This window comes from Dendropsophus ebraccatus, chromosome 15 (assembly GCF_027789765.1).
Source record: "Dendropsophus ebraccatus isolate aDenEbr1 chromosome 15, aDenEbr1.pat, whole genome shotgun sequence".
Taxonomy (NCBI): domain Eukaryota; kingdom Metazoa; phylum Chordata; class Amphibia; order Anura; family Hylidae; genus Dendropsophus; species Dendropsophus ebraccatus.
This window is the reverse complement of record NC_091468.1, coordinates 38,312,996-38,333,678: the sequence shown is the minus strand read 5'-3', so window position 1 is coordinate 38,333,678 and position 20,683 is coordinate 38,312,996. Positions and strand designations below refer to the sequence as shown.

Genomic DNA, 20,683 nt, shown 5'->3' with positions numbered 1-20,683 from the left:
GAATCTGATTGGTTGTTAGGGGCGACTGAGCCAGTTTCACTTTTCACCATGTTTGCTAAATCTCCCTCAAAGTCTATGTTCACACACTATTGAAATTGAGTGGATGAACATTGTTTTACCACAAGTAAATGTAGTATAGGTAATGATTATACAGAATCCTCCCTATTGCAAAACACACACAATTTGTATGAGGTGCCCCACAATAAGTTAGAAAACAAAAGTATACATACTGGCCCAGATTTATCAAATGGAGTAAAATATAGACTGGTGTGTTTACACCAGTCACAGCTCCTCTTTCATTTTACCTGAGCTGTGATTGGTTGCTGGGGGCAGATTACACCAGTCTATATTTTACTCCATTTGATAAATTACTTCCACTGTATTTTTGGACAATCAACTTTTCCAGTTAAAATATAAAGTTTGGGATATATTCGTTCTATAAGACTACCCCTCTTCCAACACGCCAAATATAATTTTAAAAAAATCATATTTGATTTCAATATGGTAATTTTAAATTCAACTGCCTATGACCTTCAGGTACTCAGCAGGAAAACTGTCACTTATAAACATAAGGCTGTTTGTCATCAAACATGTGACCCTAGAATGGTGCAAGTGGATTAAACTTCTCTAAGCTGCCAATCAAACTGGTAGTGATAGGAGGCAGATACAGTGACAAACAATAGAGCGAAAGCACCGGACAAGTCCCTGGCGAGTCAGCAACACCCATCATAACTGCAAGCTACGGTATATTTACAGGTTTTGCTGGCATTAGTTTCCCTTTAAAAGTCTTCAAAATTCTCTTGTTTATCATCTGATATCAGCACATCAATTACATCTGATACATTTGTAAGGTATTCATAGCATGGATTGCGGTAATCCCCAGCCAGACAGGGGAAAGAAGTGTTTTTCTGGGCACAGCGCCACTCTACCGTATCTTCCCCCCCCCCCCCCCCGTACCCCAGACACTTGCCGTTTGCTCTGTCCTTCATACGGTCAACACATACAGAAGGGATGCAGACGTTTTTGAGCTCCCATACTGTATTCTTCAGTCAGAGTCCCCAGAATTCTCCAATCGTCCTGTAAGATGAAACCCAGCGTATAAGACAACCCCTGGTTTTTATGGTTTCTCTGGGTTAAAAAGTAATCTTAAAGGCAGAAAAATACAGTAATAGGTTAACAAAGCATCCTTCACTCTGCCAAGCAGGGGGCACCTGGTTAAATGCTTGAGTCTTCCATTTCCATTGGGCTCATTATTCGAGTCAAGCACTCGGGCATTGAGAAATACTCAACTCGAGTAACAAGCATTTAAGTGCTCGCTCAATACCACTGCTAAAGAGTCCATAGCATTCTTTAAACCTGTTCAGCAAGTGCTAAGTGTCCACAGTGAACACAGTGTGAATATGACTCTAATGTGGTATCCTACCACGGTGTTGCAGTTGTATGCACCCTTCGCAAAAGTCTGTACTTATTGTACTTGTGTGGTGATGAAAGTAGTACTAAAGTTCGCCACTAGATGTTGCTGTATTGTATAAGTGTATTTGGAAGCTGCACAGCTGAAGGATGAAAAGGGTTATTGTTTCTCTATGTGCCACCTGAATCTGTAGACCATTAGGATTCTTGTTTTCTTCTCTCCTCTCTTCTTTTTTCTTCATTTGCACTCTTCACCCACTCACAGCGCAAGTTAGTTATGCTGGGGAAGTAGGTCACATGGGTGGAGGAGCAAAAGGTCTTTCGTGTTAGGCATTGTGGAGGAAGGACGCAAGCTAGATAGCTCTCCACAGTGGTCCTATCTGGGCCCTGGCTCTCTGCCAGGTCCCGTACCCCTAAAGTCAGTCTTAGCTAGAACCTCGTATGGGAAGGACGCAAGACAGTACACCTCTAACAACCTCCTTACAAGTAACGCTACACATGCCCTGTTAAACCCCTTTTAGTAGAGACCTCAACCCACGCCGTGGACTAGGAGAAGTAACAGAGCAGGACAGTATCCACGAAAGCCAAAGAGCTAGGAACTGATCTAGACAGACTTCATAGGCTTACTACAATTTTGCTCTATCTCGCAGCGCGGGAGTCAGCAGGGAACCCCCAGCATTCCGCTCATTTCAGGTAACAAGGTCTGGGGCCTGTATCACCCTCTAGGAAGGTTCAGCCGAGTCTAGTGGGCATAAGGTGGTGTGAAGACTAACTCAAAATCAATACACGGGCACAGGTGTTCTTCTTCTAAGTATTCTACCCCATCCTCCAACATCCCGGCAGAGCACAGTACTACCTGGGTTGGGATTCTCACGGCATCCACCTCTCTAGTACTCTGTTTTCTTTGTATCACTTAACGCACTATCCAGTTGGCACACCTATATTCTACACTGCACTTCTACTACTGATCAGGTTGCTGTATTGTCAAGAATTTATTTGGAACTAGAGATGGTCCGAACCTGGCTAGGTTCGGATTCGTATGAACCCGAACGCTCGGCAGCAGATTACCGCTGTCTGTCCCGCTCTGTGGTGTGGGCGGATACAGCGGGAGGAACGCCTGGAAAACTGGGATACAGCCTATGGCTTGCGGAGCAGGCAGACAGCGGGAATCATTACCGAGGGTTTGGGTTCGTACGAACCCGAACCGAACTCTGTTCGGACCATCCCTATTTGGAACTATTGTCAAGTGTGTTATCAAGTGCTTTATCCAGAGAAACCTCATACTGTTGATTCTGTATGATCTGTTGCACATTTGCAACTAGTAAACCAGTCTTCCTTATGGTTCCTATAGTCCAAGAGGGTCACTACACCACTCTGGCCATCCGTGAACACTGTAACCCAAAAACTTATTGACTATGAAGATCCAAAATTATTAAAACTTAACTTTTAATTTATATTTATAAAAATTTGCGATATCGTGATGTTAAAATCATGTATGGTGTGAATATAACGCTTTTTTATTATAAATCCAAGAGCTAGCAACCCTATTCGATAATTTTAACCTTGAGTTAGTGTCTCAGGTGTATCGGTATAGTACCTGTTAGCTAAGGACAAAAAAACTGATGTAATGAAGCCTGAGCGCTTGTACTGGGGACTACTGGTCCCAGATAGCCAGCTGAGTGTACCAGCGTATAGATCCAATCAGTACACAACCTGATATATGTTATCAGTTGGTCTAGAGTGGATTTTATGTCCAATAGCTAATTGTATCAAGAGGTTAACTACACTAGTATTTGGCGATAACAGCTACTATCGGCAACGCGGCCGCCGATGCCAGGTAGGTAGCCTGTCAGTTTGTCACTATTGTTGTAGTTACTTGCGCTATCACACCATAACACTTAAACTAAAATTACATACAACCCACCACCACCACCTCACCACACTTACACTTATTTTGGAAGAAAATAAATGGTTTTGGTAACACACCACAATATTTTTCAGTTTGGTCTATATTTTCACTTTTTCTGTACTATACTTTGGTGCTATCTAAATACGGATAAATAGATTGGCTGCCATGAATAAACTATTTATTATCTATTATCTTTCAAGGTTAAAATCCCCAATGGTGCTGATTGGTAATAGTAAAACATGGATAGTGCTGTTAGATAAGATGGGAGCCGCCTCTGGAAACACCAGCAGCAAGTTACAAAACCCTGAAGGGAGAAAAGTTATAAAAGCCTGAAGACAAAAGTTACAGAACACTGGAAAAGCAAGTTATAAAACCCTGCGCACACCCCCAGTGATGTCTGCACGTGAGGGCGGTGGGAGATTTTTTTTGTTATGTAAGACATGGAGGGAAGGAGTGCTCTGTACCTGGGGCTGCTCTCTGTAATTGGGATTGCAGTAACTGCCCAAGCGTCTGATGTCTCCGACCACAACCAGCGGCCTGTGTTTTGTGGTGACAATGACTGTCCAAAGTACCAGCTGGTAAAACAATATGAAGTAAGTATTGGGGGCGGATTGATAATAATGCAGATTATAGTCCTTGCTCGGTGCCTGCATCCATTATATCACTTTCATAGCTATGCATTCACTTACTAGTTAAAATGTAAACTAACACTGTGCTGTATGACGTGCATGTATCTGTTGCCAGGATAGCATGATTGTCTGTAGAGCAGCCACTGCTACATGACAGGTCTGTGACTGCAATACAAAATCTGCATAGTCATCCAGTGGAGCTTTACCCACTCCGATATAGCGGTACAGTAAAGCTAAGTTGATGAGCTGTGTGTCTAGCAGGGAACCTGTCGTCCCCCCTATTCCCCCCCCCCCCCCCCCCGTGCAGGGGCCGGCCACCCGGTGCAGACACATATACTTACTGCATCCATAAAGTCCCGGAGCCTGTCCCGCCGCAGAGATATCCCCGTCCGAAGCCGCGCACGCGCTCCCCAGAGATGAGTCCGGCGCCCATAGAAAATGACAGCTTCGGACGGGGATATCTCTGTGGCGGGAAATTTATTAAGCCTCATTTATTAAAGGACAAGTGCCATTAAAAACTTTTTCCCAGTAATTGAAGCACATTACAAAGTTATATAACTGTGTAATATGCTTCAATCACCTATCTGCCTCCCTTCCCTGTCTTTTCCCCCCTCCACCCCCCACCAGGAAGTGTCCTAACTCACACAGACCTGATTACTGTTATCACCGTCACCAAGCTCTTCTCTCAGCTCCTTCTCCTGTTACACTAGCCTCCCCCCTCCCCTGCCTTGTCAGGTGACTCAGCTTGCTCAGCTCCCATTGGCTGAACAACTGCAAGCCATCACTTGTCACATGTCTCTTGCTTATCTTCCCTCCGACTGACTCCGGCACATAGGCTGCCCTCCCCCACCTCATACCCTCTCTCCTGCTGCCGTGGACTCAGTGAGTGAAGTTGTCATGTCACTAGAGAAGATAAGCTGAGCAAGCAGTCACCTGACAAGGAGGGGAGGCTGGTGTAACAGGAGCTAGAGCAGCCCTCCTGCTGATGACTCATCCTCACAAGAAGGAGCTGCCTGGTGACGGTGACGACAGTAATCAGGTCTGTGTGAGTCAGGACACTTCCTGGTGGGGGTTGGAGGGGGAAAAAGACAGGGAAGGGAGGCAGATAGGTGATTGAAGCATATTACAGAGTTATATAACTTTGTAATGTAATGTGCTTCAATTACTGGGAAAAAGTTTTTCATGGCGCTTGTCCTTTAAATCCTGTGTGCACAGAGCCCGTCCGTGCGAACAACGCGAAACGTGGTGCTCTGAGCGGCCATAAGTTTCACTATCATTTTTCTGATGGAAAAATGCTAAATGTGGTGCACGCAGAGGCCGCACCCCTCTGTGTGCTGCCGCACCAACCATAATGCCCCCTACACCGCCCCACTGGTGCAGCAGGCGCAGATGGGCCTGAAGCGAATAAAATATTCGCAAATATTTAAAGTTCTAAAATGACTTATTGTTCAAATAATTAGCATATATTAAAGGGGAACTCCGGGTAAGAAAAACTTGTTTTCTATTAAAAGTACATTAAAAGTTAAATATATGTGTCTATACAATGTATTACCGTATCTGTACAGTTCTGCCACACTGGTAGCTGATAGAAATCCAGAAAGTGAAGAAAAATGGCATCTGTGCAAATCCACATTGTCTCCTGCTCCTTCTGCTATCCCCCCTTAGGAGACAAATCTTCCATGCCGCTGTCTCACATTGTGTGTGTTTGCTGAGCACAGGCTGATGATACAGTCAGGGGGCAGAGCGTGATTTCCCAGGAGGCTTGGCTGGATCCCCCAATCCCTTGAGTGATTCACCATCTCTGACCGGCCAGAAGCAGGTGTTGCACTGATTTCTTTAATTGTGCAGAAGTGTGCAGTGAAATTAGGGCTGTGTTCACACATGTTGGAGTGTCATTGCAGTACTGCAGCGTATTCAGAAAGATGATGCAGTAACACAAGTAGATGATGCTAAACGGCAGAAAGGATCAGAGCATTATTGAGGGGCTGAACTTCAAAGATAACAGAATACAGTGTGCTGTGTGGTGTTACAGGTAGAGAATACAGCGTGCTGTGTGGTGTTACAGGTAGAGAATACAGCGTTCTGTGTGGTGTTACCGGTAAATAATACAGTGTGCTGTGTGGTGTTACAGGTAAAGAATACAGCGTGCTGTGTGGTGTTACAGGTAGAGAATACGGTGTGCTGTGTGGTGTTACAGGTAGAGAATACAGCGTGCTGTGTGGTGTTACAGGTAGAGAATACAGTGTGCTGTGTGGTATTACAGGTAGAGAATACAGCGTGCTGTGTGGTGTTACAGGTAGAGAATACAGCGTGTTGTGTGGTGTTACAGGTACAGAATACAGCGGGCTGTGTGGTGTTACAGGTACAGAATACAGCGGGCTGTGTGGTGTTACAGGTACAGAATACAGCGTGCTGTGTGGTGTTACAGGTAGAGAATACAGCGTGCTGTGTGGTGTTACAGGTAGAAAATACAGCGTGCTGTGTGGTGTTACAGGTAGAGAGTACAGCGTGCTGTGTGGTGTTACAGGTAGAAAATACAGCGTGCTGTGTGGTGTTACAGGTAGAGAGTACAGCGTGCTGTGTGGTGTTACAGGTAGAGAATGCAGTGTGCTGTGTGGTGTTACAGGTAGAGAATACAGTGCGCTGTGTGGTGTTACAGGTACAGAATACAGCGTGCTGTGTGGGTGGGACCACAATGAAATCATAAATTACTGCAAATAATTCAGTAACACAATGAAACTGCAATGTGTGAACACAGCCTAGATGTTCTGCAACAGCTTTGGGCGGGGAATAGGCAGGGTGGAGGACTGTGATGAACAGCTGAGGGAAAGCATTGCATTCTGGAACCTGTAGTACTGTGTACAACTGATAAACCAGGAAGTGCAGAAACATAAAACAGAACAAAACTTCCCCCAAACAAATGGATTTTTGGTAGTTTCAAAACTGGAATAGATAGGTAAGTATTGCTTTATGCTTCTGCAGAAGTTTCATTTTTTTAACCTCTACCTGGAGTTCCCCTTTAAGAATTTTTGGTGGCATTTTTTTTTCTTATTTTCCATCTTACTATCTATATTATAAAATCCTGAGATCTTGCAGTTTTCTCTCTCACCACTTGCGCAATAAATAAATTTAGACTTCCTGTTCCGTTTATGGTGAGGAGAAAAGCAATCTGCACAGCATTGCTGCAACATGGGAGAATAGCAGCTCCCTGTGGACCGACCAGAGTGCGCTCAGCAATGTCTTACATTCATCTCAAGGGTAGATACTCTGTCTATTGTGGTCTATGTCCATAAGTCTTGCTTTAAAGCATGTCACTAAATGCTGCTAAAACAGCTCAGGCAAGATGGCAGCACGCATAAAGCTATGTTCCCACATAGTATTTTTGGTCAGTATTTCTCAACCAAAACCAGGAGTGGATTAAAAAGGCAAAGGCTATTTTCACACACTGTGTTTGGACAAAGCCTTTCTGTGTTTTCAATCCACTCCTGCTTTTGGTTGCAAAATAGATTTGAATTTAAAAAAAAAGCTGTTAGTATCTGATTATGATCAGTAAAAGAAAATGTAAGTGATGTAGTGTGTATGTATTTGGTTGCAAATATAATCAGAAGTTTGGATTTCACTGAGGGTACAAACACTCAGGCGGGATCCACAGAGGATTTCTTGCTGCGAAATCCACTGCGGATCCCTTGTGTGTTGTCCCACCATGGGTGTTTCTCACATGACACCTGTCGCAAAAGCCCTTCACTCAAAAGTCAGGTGGTGATGAAGGTATTTATTGGTTTCCCCACCAGATGTCAGTGTTTTGTATGTGAACCTGTATATATTGCACAGCTGTAGTGAACACAGGGTTACTGCTCCTTCTGTATTTAATTTTATTGTCCAATGGAGATACTTCTTTCTCTTCTGCCTATCCCTATTCTTCTTTCTGCACATATTCTTCTCCACCACTCACAGGGGCTCTTACACACCCATGTAGGAAGTAGTCACTTGCTGGGAGGAAGTGTAGCCTTAGTTCCTTTTAGATTCTTGTCGGAGGAAGACACACAGAATAGGCATCTTTGCTGTAGTTAAGCCAGGATCTGGCTTTGCCAGGACCCCTGTCTGGGACAGTCCAGCTGTGAGTCGAGACACACGTCTATTGAGCAACTAGCGACACTCCACTTCTTCAGTCTGTCTACTTTCGCCTATGCAGTGCTAGACACTACGAGGAGGACAAGTCGGGGAATAACCCAGCCCACGCTGAGAACGTCTCTAAAAAGTGCAGGATTGTATCCTAGGCTACAAGAGGAACTGACCCGGAGAGCACAAAGCTACCATAACAGAAGGTCTACGTACTCTATCTCGCAGCGTGGGTGACACCGGAAAATTTCGGACACTTACCTACACCCAGGTAATTACGACTGGGGCTTGTGTCACCCTAGAAGGACAGTTATCCCGACACTGTAGAGCAAAAAGGTGGTGGTGGTCATAGTCTAAACATGGGCACAAGTATCTCTTAAGAGTTGCGGAAGAGCACATAACTACCTTTGGTACGGACTCCCTTGACAAACTCCCCTCCTCTTCACTGCTCAACTCTAAGCTACCCAGGTACCGCTATATCTACCTCTATTATATCAGCACTTTTAGGTATCTCCCAGCACAGATCCAGTGACCACAAGTCTGTATCTAGATAAGTCATTTGCTGCCAAAGTGTTCTGTATTTCCGAGAGACTGTTCAGTAAAGCCATTATTTTTATCCTACTGGGACTCAGTCATCATTGCACCAGCACATATACACATCTGCTACAAACCTTGGGTCATTTTCCCCTTTCAGTGGGTGGCGGTACCAATAATCCGGGTGGGTCATTTTCCACTCAGGACTACTCTGATGGGATCCCAAGGGACCCATCACAGCCCGGCAGGTCACCGACCATTGGGGAATAGTACAAACCGGCCATATATAAAACAGGTACCAGTATCACACCTGTGTGCTGGACTAGCCAATACCATCACTGACATCACTACCAGACTGAAAATACCATAACTGTCCGAGTACTGAAATAGAAAACACCACACTTGCCTGTAGTTTCTATGAGAAGACATAGTTGCAGCAGGATTGACATCCTGATGCGAGCATGTAAGGAGACCATCCTGTTAACCCCTCCCCCGGCCGGAGCATACTGTACCTGCTTCGGGGGCTCCCAGCGTCTGGATGTCCTGCTCAGCCAATCAGTGTGCTGCGGCGAGGCAGCGCACTTATTGGCTGAGCGGGACATCCACACACCTGGAGTCCCCAAAGAAAGCCGGAGCGAGGAGCAAGTAAGGTATGCTCTGGCCGATAGAGGGTAACGGGGTGATCTCCTTACATACTCGCATCGGGATGCCAATCCTGTTGCGAGTATGTCTTCTCATAGAAACTACAGACAATGGATCCGCAGCGAATAGCACGGTTCACTAGAGGGAGACAGTGGTGCGTTACATGAGGGGGAGATGGTGGCATGGTAAATGAGGGAAACATGGTGGCACAGTACACTAGGGGCGATGTGGGTATGTTGGCATACTTGACCATATGGAAAACACTTCTTTTTTTTCTGATCAGAAAATCCTGAAGGCATTTCTTGATGGTTTCCTGAAGGTAAAAACTTACTACTGTCAGGAAATTCTGATACTTTCCTGATGCTATTTGAGGCCTCCTGATCAGGAGTTCCTGACAGTAAAAACTGGCACGGACGTTTAAATGGAGCCTAACATTTCCTATTTTTTGGCAATGGAATAACTGATGTTTCCTGTCTGATGTCAATGGGACTGCCATAAAGCATATCTCTAAATGTTGTTAAAAACAGTTTAGGCAAGATATCTGCCCCTATAATAATGTACAAAAAATGAATTAAAAAAAGAGAAGGGAGGGGCGCTTCCTTGTGCAGTAGAAGAGAGATCGGGGAGTATTTTAGCAAGGTGCTATAGGAATACACTCACCTGGGTGAGTTGTGCAATGTATAGGCACAACTCTATTGAAGGCATATATAGATGTACTTCGCAGCTGTTCCTAGGGGCTACACCACCAATGGTAGGACGGGAATATGCAAGAAATGTGATTGGAGCAGATCACCGGACCAAATATCCCCACAGAACGGATCAGCGCAGAGGTACTGAATGGTTGACATATGTGTACGGCCAAGGATCATCGGACTATGGAAGTAGGACACAAGATATATTCTCTTTATTGCAACGCCTTTTGGCCTGATACATGTAATACAGACCTTTCTCAAGCATAAAAAGTAACGGTATGCACACTCTTATGTAGGTTTACTAATGAGATAGTCACACAGAACTTTCGGGTCAACGACCCTGGGAGTCCGAGAGTATACGGAAGATCAGCAATTGTATATTGGCTAAAATTGCATAAATACAAAGTACTCAGGAAAATAAAAACATGGAGAATCTTAAATATCTATATATAATAAATGGATAAAAGCTTACCACGGATCCATATTAATATTAAAATATGTAAAATCATCCATTGTTGAATCTTAAAAACAATAGAGTTTTTTGCACACATGAGCAGAAATCTACACGTTATTACATAAAAAGTATGAATAGTGCGATGGATTCTTACCAAAAGAGGGCTTCTGTAGGGGACAACAATCCCCATCAGAGCTGTACGAGTCCGATTGTAGAGGCATAGAGGTGCGGAGTGGTAGTCACAGCTTGTGACTTAAAGGCGCCGTATGGTGCCGTAAAGAGCGTAACTATATGTTATTCATGAATGAGACTAACGTAGGCAACTAGATTAACCTATTATTATGGAGGGCAATCAGAAAACAAAAAAGAGTGGGATAAAAAGATACTGAGATAAAGAGTACCTCATGGAGTATATAAGAGAAACAGATTGCTGAACTCAGGGAGACCAGCCAAACGAACAACACTGCCGGCTGCTAGTGAAAGCGCTCAATGCAGTGAAGTCCTAGGTGCTTTGCCCCCTGTGAAACATGAATATGCAAAAGAAGAGCCCATGGAGCCTCATTGAAGAGTCTCAAAACACAGGACTAGCCAGATATCCCTCCGGGAAGGACCCAGCCAAGGGGTAGCTCTTGTTAGGAAACCACCTTATTAAGTGGCCCTATAAATGAATGTAATGACAAGGGATAAACCAAGGCTAGGTAACCATCCACATACAGCTGTTTCGGGGTGTTGCCCCTCATCAGTGTGGAGCAGGATTCTGGTTAGGTGGGAGCAATGCCTAGTAGAGCCATAAGAGAAACAGATTGCTGAACTCAGGGAGACCAGCCAAATGAACAATACTGCCGGCTGCTAGTGAAAGCGCTCAATGCAGTGAAGTCCTAGGTGCATTGCCCCCTGGGAAACATGAATATGCAAAAGAAGAGCCCATGGAGCCTCATTGAAGAGTCTCAAGACACAGGACTAGCCAGATATCCCTCTGGGAAGGACCCAGCCAAGGGGCAGCTCCTGTTAGGAAACCACCAAAACCACCATATTAAGTGGCCCTATAAGTCAATGTAATGACAAGGGATAAACCAAGGCTAGGTAACCATCCACATACAGCTGTTTCAGGGTGTTGCCCCTCATCAGTATGGAGCAGGATTCTGGCTAGGTGGGAGCAGTGCCTAGTAGAGCCATAAGAGAAACAGATTGATGAACTCAGGGAGACCAGCCAAACGAACAACACTGCCGGCTGCTAGTGAAAGCGCTCAATGCAGTGAAGTCCTAGGTGCATTGCCCCCTGGGAAACATGAATATGCAAAAGAAGAGCCCGTTGAGCCTCATTGAAGAGTCTCAAAACACAGGACTAGCCAGATATCCCTCCTGGAAGGACCCAGCCAAGGGGCAGCTCCAAAACCATCATGGAGTATATGGGAGATTGTTCTATCAGTTTTGTATAAAGAAATGAAATTATGTTAGTATGAACAAAATAGTATAACTAGAAGTCCAGCTTAATGAGAGTAAGTATTGCAAAGCCATCTAGTGGTCATAACAAAAAAAGGATATTCCTAGATGTGTTCGATACATTAATGTAACCCTTCAGGGGTTAATGTCTGTAGCTTGGAAATCCAAAAAGGTTCACGTTTACACAATTTAGACCACCGATCTTTTGCCTCTTGAGAGATTTGCTCTATGGGGTAGATTTTAATAACTTCAACGGAGCTGTTATGTTTTTCAGTTAGGTGTTTCGAAACACTGTGGGGGACATTTATTAAGTCCGATGTTTTCTGCGCCGGACTTAAAAATGTTGTCGCAGCTCCGGCATTACGGAGATTTATGTAGAGGCGCACTGCCTCTACATAAATCCTGTGCGCGCCGGTGCGCACGGCAAAAAGCCTACGCCAGCTCAGAGCTGGAGTAGGTTTTCTGCATATCTTTAAGAGAAAATAATAATGAATCGCATGGACTCTGAGTCCGCGCCCCCCCCGCCCCGTTCCGCCACCTCCACACCCCCTCCCCGCCCCCCTAGCGTACCTGGCGGAAATTGGCCTTTGACAAATATTTTATTCACAAAACAGCCATTTGTGAATAAAATCATTTGAAAAGGGCACTTTACGCCAAAAAAAATAAAATTCGCCCCTTGATACATGTCCCCCTTCGGTTTAAACAAACCCTACATCTGTTTCCATTGATCCTCTTTGATGTGATGTGATTTGATGTGAATGAATTCGCGCCATGGGCTATGTTTTTAAGACAGAGGGATTTTTCGCATCTGAATACACCTCTCTTTGTAACATTGTTGTAAATTTTTGTAAACCAAAATTCACTTAGCGTCGAGGGAGAACAATCCAGGGGATAATCGCACCTAGTAGGGTGAAAAACCTGAAAATGGAAAAGGAAGGAGACTTTACAACAACGTTACAAAAGAGAGGCGTATTTAGATGCGAAATCCATCTGTCTATGCTGTAAAAACATTCATTTAAATCAGTCATATATATATATATATATATATATATTATTTTTTTTTTTTTTTTTTTTTTTGCAGAAATCAATAGTCTAGGCGATTTTAAGAAACTTTGTAATTGGGTTTATTAGGCAAATATGTCATTATCTGCATTTAAAAAGACTTTTCCCAGGTCCCCCCACTCCTCTTTTCCATTCACTGCAAAATATCAGGAAATTGTGACTTGTTGCATCAGACACAACCCTGTCTGTTCTATAGAGAGGGGAGGGGGGGAGGAGGGACATGAGAGAGTGGAGAACAAAGGATTACAAGCACAGAGCTGGGTGAAGCTGTATTCAGAGGTCAGAGAGGTCAGTGCTGACTGTCAGAGGAGATAGCTGGTCATATAGTTGTAAATTAACTCTTTGTTGTCCTGTTTTGGTGTCTCATTTCCCTCTCTCCATAGGAGAACAATGAAGACAGGGGGGAGAGCTTCAAACTGGTTTTTCATTGTAAAAATGCATTTTTGGGCTAATAAACCCAATTACAAAGTTTCTTAAAATTGCCTGTACTATTAATTTCTGCAAAAAAAAAATTAATGACAGTGACACTTTAAAGGAAACCAATTACGCCAAAAATGCCCCTAATGATAAGGAAACGTGCTGGTACATCACCCAGAACGCTTCCCAAACATACCCCTGTACCCTCCTTGATTAGACCGTAATCTTACTTTTATGAAGTCCCGCGCTGTATGGTATTTCTGGGCAAGTAGTCACACTGGACGTATTTAGTCACAGTCCGGGGTGGTTGGCAGCCCTTTAATCACTCCCACGTGTTTAGCAAGCAACGCATGCGTAGTACGTCAGCATCTTCTCCCGCTGTACTGCGCATGCGCGGCGTGCTTAAGTCATCGGCGCGCCAACGATGTGAAACGCAGGCCCCGGGTGACGTCAGCAGAGCGCAGCTGCTTCAATCACGCCCCTCTGGGCGTGATTGCAGCGCTCGCAACCGCCAAGGATTGTGATTACATACACCCACATGACTACTTGCCTAGAATTACCATACCATCTTTATGAGACCAGACCGGTCTCGAAACGCGTTGTGTCTGATTAATAAATGTGGTTATTTATTTTTAACTTATGGTAAACATTTTTTCAGTTCCTTTGGACCTGCGCCCAGCTGACCCATACCTGGCGAGGAAGTGTATTGTCGTATGTTTGTTCCTGTGAGGATCATATGGGAGTGGCAGCGGTCCTGATTGCAGGCTTACTCAAGAGTTGTGCCTTGCAGTTAGCACAAATCCACTAGGTGAGAACCTCCATTACTGACTCCCCATTGTTATCTGTCAGAATTATGCTATGGAGCGCTGTCTTTTATTCTGTTTATGTCATTAGTGAACCTTTATAAGAGTGTGTATACCGTTACTTTTTATGCTTAAGAAAGGCCTGTATTACATGTATCAAGCCAAAATATATCTTATACCCTACTTCCATGGTCTGATGATCCTTGGCCGTATACATATGCCAACCATCCAGTACCTCCGTGCTGATTCGTTCTGTGGGGATTTTTGGTCCGGTGATCTGCTCCAATCACATTCACAAAAAATGAATAAAATTATAATCAGAAGACAAAAACAGATTAATTTTTTTTTTAAAAAATGTCCCTAATTAGTAAAAAAACAGTATAAATCATACCTTCCCTTTAATTTTTAGAACAGTTTTAAATCACTAGGATTTTCTTTTTTTACATGGATTTTAAAGTAATTATGTCTGACGTCTACTGCAGTCTATAGGTGACAATATCTATGACATAGGTTTTTTTTCTTTTGTGAAAAGTCATGACCTTTTCTGCATAGAAGTATACAATGAATGAATGAAGTCAAATTTATTTTATGAATAGTGGACATTGTGCGCAGGGGATAAGTCTGTGCTGTATTATTTAACCTAAAAAACTGATTTCTTTGAAAACACATAATTACCATATAATTTTCTCTTGCAATTTCGATAATATTTTGTGAAACCTTTTCTTTCTGTATTATTTGTACAAGGTGATGTAATTTTTAATACAAAGAAGCAAACATAAAAAATGGGCCGTACTTTTTCATAGGGTCTTTATATATATATTAGAAAAGCCAATGGTAACACCTAGCCATAACGTCTCTCGCTATATAAGATGATGTTTCCTAGATGTTTGATCCTCCTCACCCTCATTGCTGCGTATAGAACTGCAGAAGTAGAAGGTGTCAATAAGGATCCTGAAAAAAATCAACCACCTGCCGAAGACAAATCGCCACTTCTAAAGGATTTCCAGCCTCAATCCTTTTGCAATCGATTGGAATGTCCTAAATATCGCCTGGTGAAGAAGTATTCTGTAAGACCTGGGTCATATTATAAGTATAAAGTTTATTTTATTGCAATTTCAGTAGAAAAATATTTAGTCAGAAACTGGATACAATGATATTGTAAAAGTTCTACTGAAATGGACCCTAATAGGAGGCCAATCAATTAATTGTTAATTGGTTGGCAATGATGGGGCCTGGGCACCATATGTAAAGAGCAAATAAGGACAAATAAGATGACCATTCACATGATGCCATCTTTCCCTTGAAATCAATAAATGTGATGCTAATCTATGTTCCATTACAGACCTATGTACAATTGGTTGAGGAAGATGAATTGTGTTGCTTTACCAATATGTCATTTCCCTCCTTTTTCTGTTGAATCCTAGATTGACTTCTGATTTCCTTAGATTTTTGAAGAAACCAACAAATTATTTGTTGCTAGAAACGTCTTAAGATTTTGGTACCTCTATCTTGTGCCGTGATTTAAAAGACGACCCCCCCCCCCCCCCCGATCTGCTCATGTATTATTAAGGATCCCTACCACAAGGCTCATCAACTTTTTCTTGTTCTGCAGGGCTTTGAACACAGAAAATATGATGCAACTCAATGGATATCAACTTCAGTCTTGGCTGGTAAACAATCGATAAATATTGGCTTCTGGAATATATTTCAGTATTTCAATGGATCAAATTCTGCAGGTACACTGCTTGTGTTGTGCACAATGTTATTTTTTTGTTTTTTAGCATTTATAGTAAAGACAGATAAAACCTCAATCTGTTGCCATTACGTTGTATTGTAATTTGGCATAATTTTATTTTTACATACAAATATATGTAGTTTACATCATGAAATAACCTAGCATGCACACTGGCAGACACAAACTGTACAACAAAGAGATAATCACATCTGCTGCACTTCACTTCTTCCGGTTCTTTTAGTGCCAGATATCATGTTGTCGCCATTGCTGTCAGCCTCCCTTCTGGCAGGCTGTTTAGCCAAAGACAGCATTGGGATGTCAAGTCTGTCATCTTGAGGATAGACTAATAATAAAACAGTCCTAGAAAATCTTTTTAGGCTATATTCATACTAAGTATAAGTATGGCCGTTGTTGCCATTGGCAACAACGGCCGTACTTTATGCGCCTAGAAACACTGCCTATTGATCTACAGGATCCCGGCCGTAGCGTATACACATCGTATACGCTCCAGCCGGGATCCCATGTGGCGCCGCAAATAACTGACATGTTCGTTTTCTGCGGCGGCAATTCAATGAATTGCGGCCGTAGGAAACCCTGTCAGTTCACACAATGAAGCGAGCGGCTCTGGCCGCTTGCTTTATTGCATGCTGTGGGAGGTTCTGATGCGGGCGCAGCTGATGCCAATCTTCTCCCCCAGCTGCTCTCCCATCTTCTCCCCCAGCTGCCCTCCCATCTTCTCCCCCTGCCACCCCAGCTGCCCTCCCATCTTCTCCCCCTCCCCCTGTCGCCCCAGCTGCTCCCTCTTCCTCTGCCACCCCTAGCTGCTCCCCCTCCCCCTGTCGCCTCAGCTGCTCCCCCTGTTCCCCAGCTTCTCCCCCCCACCTGCCACCCCAGCTACCCTCCCATCTTCTCCCCCTCCCCCTTCCACTCCAGCTACCCTCCCATCTTCTCCCCCTGCCACCCCTAGCTGCTCCCCCTCCTCATGTAGCCCCAGCTTCTCCCCCTGTTTCCCAGCTTCTCCCCCTCCCCCTGCCACCCCAGATGCCCTCCCATCTTCTCCCCCTGCCACCCCTAGCTGCTCCCCCTCCCCCTGTCGCCCCCGCTGCTTCCCCTGTTCCCCAGCTTCTCCCCCTCCCCCTGTCACCCCAGCTTCTCCCCCTCCCCCTGCAACTGCCTCAGCATTCAAAGTACCTGGGGCAGCATGAACTCTAAGTACAGGCCTGGGTAGGTGATGCAGTTATTGTCCTAAAAATTTTTTTTAAACTTGTCAAATTGGCGTGGCCTACAGTGTTTATGCCCTTGTTTATACCCTCTTTACCATAAGAAATGTCCCAGGCAGGATTTCTTCCATTCATTACCTGTGTGAACACAGCACATTTGTTGGATCATTAAGGCACATGTGCAGTGTTCAGACAGGTGATGAATAGTAAAAATGCTGCCTGGGGCGTTCCTAATGGTGAAGAGGGTGGGGAGGAGGAATGGAGAGGCGGTGCAAGCCTAGGGCATAGACACTCTAGGCCACGCAAATTTGACACAAGGCTGCAAGTTTAAAAGTTGTTTTTAGGTCAATAACTGCATCACCTGCCGAACGGACCCCAGGACAGATCTTGGATTAAAAGCAGCTATCTGACTGACAGTACAAGCGGTTTGGGGGGTGCAGATTGTGGGTGCAGAGTCACTTTAAGGAGTATTCCTATCTCAACTAATATAGATAAACTAGGGCTTGTCAAGTACTTTTGCAAATGCATTCATTTAGCAAACGTGACACCTTCTCCTGATATGCCTGTCCTATACTTTCTAATATGCCACTAACCTCCCATCGTTGACAGCTCGTTGTCTAGGTTACCATCATTCTGCTCTAAAAGCGGTGATCTTGTTGCTGTATACTGTATATAGCTGTAATGAAGATGTTTAGATATATTTATATATAGTATATGCTATGCCCTGGCCCCTAGGGGCCACTCCGCAGTGTAGATGATGCTAACAGGCAGGAACCGGGGCAGCTTTAGGATAATGTGGTCACGGTGTAGGCACGAGGGTGATACAGCTGGACACCGGGCTCCTGACCATGCGGGAATACTGGGCAAGCGATTCTTCGTTGTCCTTAGTCAGGGCACCAATTATCACACCAATGCCAAGGTTCAGAAACAACGGTAGTTGTATATTTATTGTAACGGTGGTAACCAGTAGCAACAGTCTCTCTGGATGCAACCGGGAATAAGGCAATCTTGAATAAAGCAGAGTAAGGGGTGATGCTGCAATAGGCTGTGAGAGTAGCGTGCTGAATGATGGGAGTAGTAATGAAACTGAAGTTGAGATGCTGGGTGGACTGAGACTTGAATGAAATACTTGCTGTTGTTGATTTGAGAAGATGATGATGAGAGGAACTGAAGAATGACTGAAGAATCGACACCCAGATGAGAATCTTGAGACTTGAGACAGGAACACAGCCAGTGGACTGGAGCAGCAGAGCACACGCAGGCCTCTCTCTTAGCAGGGAGAGAGGACAAACACACAACCTATTCCCTATGGGGCAGGGAATAGACTCTGAACTTGTCTCCTGAAGGTGGAGAACAAGACAAGACTGCACAGGAACAGCAGAGCAACACACCCTATCCCCTATGGGGCAGGAGATAGACTGAGGTAGAACAGGAAGTCACATGGTAACCCCAGCCAAAAGCTCGATGACCATTGGAGTTACCATGGAAGCAGGGCACAGTCACGTGACATCCAGCCATTGCATCATCACACCATTAGGCATATACAGAGAAATATACATGAGAAGTACCATACTTGAACACTAGGGGGCGACATAATATCATAAGGCACTGATACCTGAATATACATGCAATAAATGAATGAAATAGCAGACCTGAATACTGCATGGGTGACACAATACACACAGTTTGCAGTGGACCATAGCTTTCCAGAACAGAACTGGTTATAATACAAGTGTGACCATGAGAAGGGCTGTTCTGGGACACTGCATATATATATATATATATATATATGCACTATATATACACCAGCCATACCACTCCACTTAGAGCAGAGTGGTGGTCAGGAGCCTAGACAATGAGCTGTTAACAACGTAGATAAAGGCAAGTTTGCTAAATTTGATCAAAGTTGCCTAAAACTGCAGACTTTTTCAGCATAAGTGATTAGTACCTCATTGATGGATGTATACTACTTTTTCTTTTCTTTTTTTACTTTTTTGTCTGCTCAATTATTTTTTCTAGGTTTGAAGATGAAACCGACTGTTCCTCTAGTAATAATGGTTCCAGGGAATCAGACTGTAAACTTGACAATGTCTGCATTCCTGTCAGAAAGCTTGAAGAATCCACCAAAGCCCTTAAAGTCAACCCTTTCCCTTCATAAATATCCAGAAGCATCACTTTATGTGAGGTTAGTATCTAATCAAGGCTGCTAAGACTGTCTTGTAGTCAATACGTTCTGCTTTGGATATAGGAAATAATTGATATCTGTTGAAAGGGCTTCCTTTAAAAGCTGATAAACATTCCTTTAGACGCAAATAAGCCTCTATTACACGGCCTGATAATGAGTAGGCTTGATCGGTAGGCAATCGAACTCGAACCTAGCCGGACCTTCCGCATTTGATTCCTGATGCCTTCACGGTCCATGTGGAAGGAGGAGACATCCCGAGGACCGCCTGGAATTCCGGGATTCAGACTAGGTAATAGGCTGTATCCCAGAAATCCAGGGGGTCCCCGGGATTTCTCCTCCTTCCGCACGGACCATGAATGCATCAGCAATCAAATGCGGAAGGTTCGAGTTCGATTATTGCTTTTTCTGCTGTTTGATCAAGCCTTATAATAAGGGGGAACGAGAGACGAGCTGCCAGGTTAGCGCTCACATTTCGTTCCCTGCTCACTCTCTTTGCTATTACACGCACAGACAGCAAGTGAGAGCCGCAGGAGGGTCCACAAGGAGCTGTGGGAGGGGCTGCCTGGACAGCCCGGGCTGATCATCGAAGTCAGAGGCCTCCGGGGTGGGGGGACAAGTAGCAGACCGTTGCTTTCAACATGTTGTGTGACCACAATCAGCCGACATTGCGCATGTGGGCTGATGGTGGTCTTTCAACATGTCCTATTACACCAAACGTTTATCTGCTGTAACGGCCGGTAATGACCAAGTATGGCCGATAATTGTTTGATGTAATAGGGCCTTAAAGGGGTAGTGCGGCGCTAAGAAATTATTCACAGAATAACACACATTACAAAGTTATACAACTTTGTAATGTATGTTATGTCTGTGAATCGCCCCCTTCCCTGTGTCCCCCCAACCCCGCACGTGTACCCGGAAGTGTGGTGCATTATACATACCTGCCACGTGCCGACCCCCGTCCCCGATCTTCTGTGCCAGTACGTCATCTTCGGACGGACGGCCGAAGCTCTCTGATCGTCCTCAGTGCCGGCTGCCCTCTGCCGCGTCATCAGATGCTAAGCCGCAATTGGCTGAGCATAACTGTGCTCAGCCAATCGGGGCTGAGCATCTGATGACGCGGCAAAGGGTGGCTGGCACTCGGGGCGATCGGAGAGCTCCGGCTGTCCGTCCGAAGATGAGGTCGTGGCACAAGATGGCGGACGGGCGCGACACAGATCAGGTAATGTATAATGCACCACACTTCCGGGTACAAGTGCGGGGGTAGTGGGACACAGGGAAGAGGGCGATTCACAGACATAACATACATTACAAAGTTGTATAACTTTGTAATGTGTGTTATTCTGTGAATAATTTCTTAGCGCCGCACTACCCCTTTAAGTCTGTACAGTCTGATGATGACTAGTGATATTTTTAATGAGATATAGATAAT

The 20,683-nt window shown here is 44.5% G+C and overlaps 1 protein-coding gene across 1 annotated transcript in view; it reads left to right on the top strand.

Annotated features, from left to right (window-relative positions):
- The window catches only part of LOC138773899 (heme-binding protein 2-like), a 29,998-nt gene that overhangs the window by 2,566 nt on the left and 6,749 nt on the right, over nt 1-20,683 (top strand). The window contains exons 2-4 of the mRNA XM_069954375.1: nt 3,520-3,912; nt 15,727-15,850; nt 19,089-19,254. Coding sequence (XP_069810476.1) covers nt 3,760-3,912; nt 15,727-15,850; nt 19,089-19,254 — 443 coding nt within the window. The 5' untranslated portion in view covers nt 3,520-3,759. The remainder of the gene's footprint in view (nt 1-3,519; nt 3,913-15,726; nt 15,851-19,088; nt 19,255-20,683) is intronic.